At 40.6% G+C, this 6000-nt stretch overlaps 1 protein-coding gene across 2 annotated transcripts in view; it reads right to left on the bottom strand.

Moving 5' to 3' along the window:
* Positions 1–278: 278 nt before the first annotated feature.
* The window catches only part of ATG3 (autophagy related 3), a 70705-nt gene continuing 64983 nt past the window's right edge, over positions 279–6000 (bottom strand). For both annotated transcript variants that reach the window (XM_029603431.1, XM_029603430.1), the window contains exons 12-13: positions 1490–1558; positions 279–524 (exon numbers count right to left, since the gene is read on the bottom strand). In XM_029603431.1, the coding sequence (XP_029459291.1) occupies positions 443–524; positions 1490–1558 (151 nt within the window). In that variant the 3' untranslated portion in view covers positions 279–442. The remainder of the gene's footprint in view (positions 525–1489; positions 1559–6000) is intronic.

Genomic DNA, 6000 nt, shown 5'->3' with positions numbered 1-6000 from the left:
TTTTTTTTTGCTTATTTTCACTGCTTTAATGCCTCCTTGAATGTATTTTGCTCAATGCAAAACCCAGAAAAGAATGGTAAAAATTATTTGCGTCTTAATATATGAAAACTTTTCCCAAACGGAAGAATCTTTCAAATGCTAAACAAAACTCTTTGTATTCTTATTCAAGCAGATGGAGGGGGGGGGGGGGGAGGGGGGAATGATTTCACACAGAAAGATCTTTATTAAATTATACACTTTGAATAAAGTGCATAAAGTTTAACAAAAAAAAGTAAGGCTGGTAGTGAAACAGTTCATTTTAATGCACAGGTTTAATCTAATTTAGAGCATTTTGCATGACGGAAATAGTGTAAATTGGTGCATATAAGGGACAGGCGACAGTCACAGCAGGTATGGGACTTTGATTTCTTTAAAAATTAGAAAGGGTCATCGTTTCTCCTGGTTACATTGTAAAATGTCTTGTATAGTCATATTCTATTGTTGGAATGACAGCTTGTACAAATTTCAAGAAAATAAGAAGGTACCTGAAGATCTGAAGTTAAAGGAAAAACAGCCATTTGAATTAGCATCCACCCTTTTTTGGGCATCTGCATGGTTAGCTCATTCTGTATTGACCAGATGAAGGGAGTGCAGCTCTCAAAAGCTCATCACAACTATACTGTCAGTCCAGTGAAAGGTCTCACCTACAACTTGTTTGTCCTCCTTTATTTGTGTATATATCCAAGAGGACTAACACTTTAGACTCTTTCATTAATAAAATGTTCAGATTCAAAATGTATAACCTGAATACAACTATAGATAAAAAAAAAAAAAAAGAAAAGGCAAAAATCAAGAACTTGAAGCACAGAAATGTTCTAGTCAGTGGTGGTGAACTCCAGTCCTCAAGAGCCACAAAGTTTTTGCAATATCCACAATAAATATGCATAAAATAGATTTGCATAGAATGGAGGCACTGCATGCAAATCTATTCCATGCATATTCATTGTGGTTATCCTGGAAACCTGGCCTGTTTGTGGTTCTCGAGAACTGGACTTGTCTGTGGAATTGTCTTCCTGGTTGCTTGCCAATTGTATGTTTAGACAAACAGAGAAAGCATATACAGGAAGGTGGCTAACTCTGGACTCGAGAGCCACAAACAGGCCCTGGTTTTCAGGATATCCACAATGAATATGCCTGAGACAGACAGATATGCATATAATGGAGGCAGGGCATGCAAATCTATCTCATGCATATTCATTGTGGATTTCCTGAAAACCTGGCCTGTTTGTGGCTCTTGAGGCCACCCCCTGACACAGAGGCATTGCTTTGGAAATACTTTCCGACACAGGTTTGTAGAAGGGATGAATATGGGGGGAATGGAAGGTATCTGGTGCAGGTGTGGGTGGTGAAGGGGTGTGTGTTTGTGCACAATGTGGGTGGTATAGGGCTGTGTAATGAAGACAAAATTGTCCTTGAAGAGCAAGGTACCGGGCAAGTCAGGCAAGGATACATGTGAACTCCAAGTTCTCCCCCACCTTCTGCAACGGTCTCAATGATTTTTTTCATGACTTCTGCATGTCTGAAAAATCAAAGAAAATGACATTTAAACCACAGACTAATCACTGGACACAAGTCAAACTTTTTAATTTCCTTTAAATCGTCTTTATGAAATCAGACCAGGACTTTCTTTCTATATTTCTTCCCGCCCCCCCCCTAAAAAAAAAAAAAAACAAACCCAGCCACATTCTATTTTTTACCTAAGCAGATGAAAATATTAATTCATACCCTAGAACTTGAAACTAAACATAAGAAAGATTGTTTGTGGAAAACTTACAGATGAACTGTCTAAACTACAAATATGTAGAAAAATATATCGATAGACAAAACAAAGGTATGAGCAGGCGATTAAACCCAGTACTTTACTAGCTCGATTGATTAATATTAAGCAATCCTCTAGGGTGATAGGGACCATCAGAGGTTCCACTGGTACATTGGTGCATTCAACATCCCACATTTCATTGGAAATCAAAAATTATTTTGAACAGTTATATAGTGATCCCACAAGAGCTTCTGATGATGTGGTACAGGAATTTTTACTATCCGCTAAAATCCCAATGATTCGGGTCGAACTACAGAATGATCTAATTTCCCCTTTCATGGGACCTGAGATAGCTCAAGCTATTAAACAACTGGCATTACATAAAAGCCCCGGACCCGATGGTTTTCCACTGGACTTCTATAAATATTTGCAACAGGAAATGTGTCCTTTACTTTTAGAGCTGTTTATCTTTATGGCAACTCCTTTTCAGCCTGGATGCTTTGATTACCCTGATACCGAAACCAGGCAAAGATCCTCTACAATGTGGATCTTATAGACCCATATGCTTGATAAACACAGATACAAAGATTTTTGCAAAAGTGTTAACACTCCAGTTGGAATTGATTTTACCGGATTTGTTAAGAGGAGACACTCAGTGGATAATATCAGGAGATTATATATTACTATATGAATAATGTTAAATAAACAAATCCCTGGAGTTATTGCCTCACTAGACGCAGATACAGTGTTTGATCAGGGTTTCCTGGAAATATCTATTTCATTTGCTTCATTATTTTGGATTCCCTTTACAGTTCCAACACTGGATTAAAGCACTATATAAAACTCCTAGTGCGCAGATGGTAGTCAAAAGAACTCTCTCTGATCCCTTTTCTATACAACGCGGTACGCGTCAAGGTTGCCCTCTTGCCTACTTTGTTTAATTTGGCATTGGAACCTTTGGCCCAAAAGATTAGAAATACTCCTGACATAATCGGCTTTCAACTTGAATTCATTAGTCAAACTCTCATTATATGCTGACGATATATTACTTTACTTGTCTCAACCACTGTGTCCCATCCAGCTCTAATATCCCTTACTGACAAATGGAGGATATCAACAGGCTATAAAATTAGCTATACTAAGTCCTTAATATTCCCCATAGGTCTGGAATATGGGCCAGATCTGATCATGGGCGATTTTACTTTAATAACATCAGGAATTAAATACTTGGGAATTAATGTCCCTGAAAGTTCAGAGACCTATATCAGTTGAATTACTCTAAAGTTATGAAGACTTTATAATCTGATTTACTTAGATGGCCAGATTTTCCATTCTCTCTCCTTGGAAAAGCACATCTAGTGAAAATGGTTGTACTGCCGAAATTGTTATATCTATCTCTTTCAGTATACACCTTGCCACATACCGAAAAAGATCTTTAAAGAGCTGAATGGAACCGTCTCTTCCTTTCTTTGGAGGAAAAAACTCCACGGATTAAATTACAGGTCTTGCAGTTCCAGGAAAGTGTGGGAGTTTTAGATATTCCTGACTTGTATTATTACATTTTAGCAGCAAGACTTCTGGGAATTAGAGGGTGGCTGGATTTCTCTAGTCCTCCTAATTGGGTTTCCTTGGAAAGTTCTTCATTGGAGGAAATAGAATTGCCAGCACTGCTTACAATGTCCACCACGTCCCCAATCTATGTAAATTTAACCAAACGTAACCCCATTTTATCACACACTGCACATTTGGAAAACAAATAGGTTGTGGGGACTAGATGAAGGTGAAGTTTCACCACTATGGGGTAGATTTAAAAAGGTGCGCGTGTGTCCATGTGCATGCGCTTCCCGGCGTGCACACCCGGACGTGCCGATTTTGTAACATGCACGCACATGTTATAAAATCCGTGGGCCGCACACATGTGCAGGCGGCGCACACGGGGGGGGGGGGCTAATTTTGTAAAAGTACGTGCGGTGACAAAATCAGGCCTTCCCCCGTTCCCTCCCTGTCCGCTCCATTTAACCTGTCCTAAATACTTACCATTTTTTTTGGTTGCACCACTTACTGCTCTCCCCCTGGAGCAGAAATAGTTTGTGTGTGCTGGCTGACTGCCGGTATATGTGCTTCCCTGGGACAGCGGCTAATGTTCGCTTTCCCGACCGTCCTCCGTCCTGCCCAGACCACACACCTCAGCCCGCCCCCTTTTTAGGGCCCGGCAATTATGCACATATTGTCTATATACCCCGACCTATCCAATGCAACACTGCAAAACAGGCAGTCACTACGAGAAATAACCACCTCTCTCAGAAAAAAGCAATATCAAATACCGATGGCTCCATCCCTTGGGACTCTTGTTCTCCTTCGACGGAATTACACACAAAATTAACTCTCCTGATGAAGCCATTCCTATACTTTCATCGCGAGGCTTTTCAAGCGCACAGATTTCTACTAAAGTACTTAAATCTTCCATCCTCCAGCTCACTATATCCAGCCTGGCAAAGAGCAGGGAAGAGAAACAGACTCCGCAGACATTCTGGAGGCTCTTTGCACAGCCAGGGCTCCTCATAAGCGATTTTCCTTGAGAAAAAGCAATGGCGTTGCTGATGCTTAGATCAAGCCTATCAATAAATACTAAACCTCTTCAGATGGTTCAGAACACGGCGGCCAGAATTTTGACAAACACAAGAAGAAGAGACCACATATCTCCGATTCTCAAAGACTTACATTGGCTGCCAGTGCACTATAGAATCTTATATAAATCCATTACTACCATCTACAAAGCATTCCATCAACTCTCTCCGCTTAACCTCCAAATCCCATTTAAAAAACATACCTCCATCAGACCTATCAGAGAGTCCTACAGAGACTCATTACAGGTGCCTCCTGCAAAAACCTTTAACCATAGGACTCTCAGAGACAGGGCTTTCTCTACAGCAGGACCTACCTTGTGGAATTCTATCCCACCAGAACTGAGACAGGAACCTTGCCTCCCCACTTTCAGAAAAAGACTTAAAACCTGGCTATTCTTGAAAGCCTTTCCAGACACCAACTGAACCCACTCTCAACTCAAGCAACTAAGAACTCCCGTCAGGGTAATCAACAACCTTTGACAACTCAATAATGTTCTTCTATGGCACACTCCGGATAACATTCTGCTCTATAGATAAAACATCATCATAATCAGAGTCTATCTAAGAAGCTCCATGATAGCCTCTAACAGATTCACTTGCCTGCAAGGAGGGTTCTGCAGGCAAGTTGCAGCTTAACGGGGACAAAAGTAGTCCTCAGGGGTTTCCTGTACATATTAGACTTACAATGTAGTTTTGTTGAATAATTTCTATTTCTTCACAGGTGACACCATTGCATATATTTTATTGTTATGGATATGTCAAAGCTTCCTGCTTGTATCTCTCAGGTTCCCTCTTTCTTAACATTACTTCTTACTGTTGCTATAGCTGTTATGATTTATTGCTTCAGAGGGTAATGATGCTTTGCTCTACCATTCCTATACCTTTTAATCTATAATATGGCGCATCTCCGAATTTTATCTATAAATGTTAAGGGGCTAAATTCCCCACAAAAAAGGAATCTTCTCTATAGGGAACTAGACACACTTGCGCCCGAGATAGTTTTTATACAAGAAACTCATCTCTGGAGGAGATATGACACCTTATGCGTTCACCCAAATTTGGTCGACAATATTTTGTTCCTAATAACAAAACTGCAAAATATACTGGGGTGGGCATCTTGTTTGCCACAAATTTTATATTTGAATGCTCTCTCTGTGTTACAGACCCAATGGGCCGATACCTGTTATGTATTAAGGTGAATGGGACTGCTTATACCAGGGGTGGGCAATTCCAGTCCTCGAGGGCCACAAACCTGTCGAGGTTTTAGGATATCCTAATGAATATGCATGACAGATTTGCATACAACTGAGGCAGAGTGCATGCAAATCTCTCTCATGCATATTCATTAGGGATATCCTGAAAACCAGACTGGTTTGTGGCCCTCGAGGACCGGAATTGCCCACCCCTGGCCTATACCCTAGTTAATATCTATGACCCCAATAGGGCCCAGCTACTTGTTTTTAAGAAATCCATCAAATCATTCTGCAACGCAGTGATGGGTTGTTAATTGAGGGAGGAGACTTCAATGTAGCCCTCTCTCAAGCCCTAGATATGTCCAAAGGTCACTCCCATACC

Source organism: Rhinatrema bivittatum, chromosome 5 (genome assembly GCF_901001135.1).
Source record: "Rhinatrema bivittatum chromosome 5, aRhiBiv1.1, whole genome shotgun sequence".
In the NCBI taxonomy this organism is placed as follows: Eukaryota; Metazoa; Chordata; class Amphibia; order Gymnophiona; family Rhinatrematidae; genus Rhinatrema; species Rhinatrema bivittatum.
Note: the sequence above shows the minus strand (reverse complement) of the source record. Positions and strands in the feature narration are given on the sequence as shown.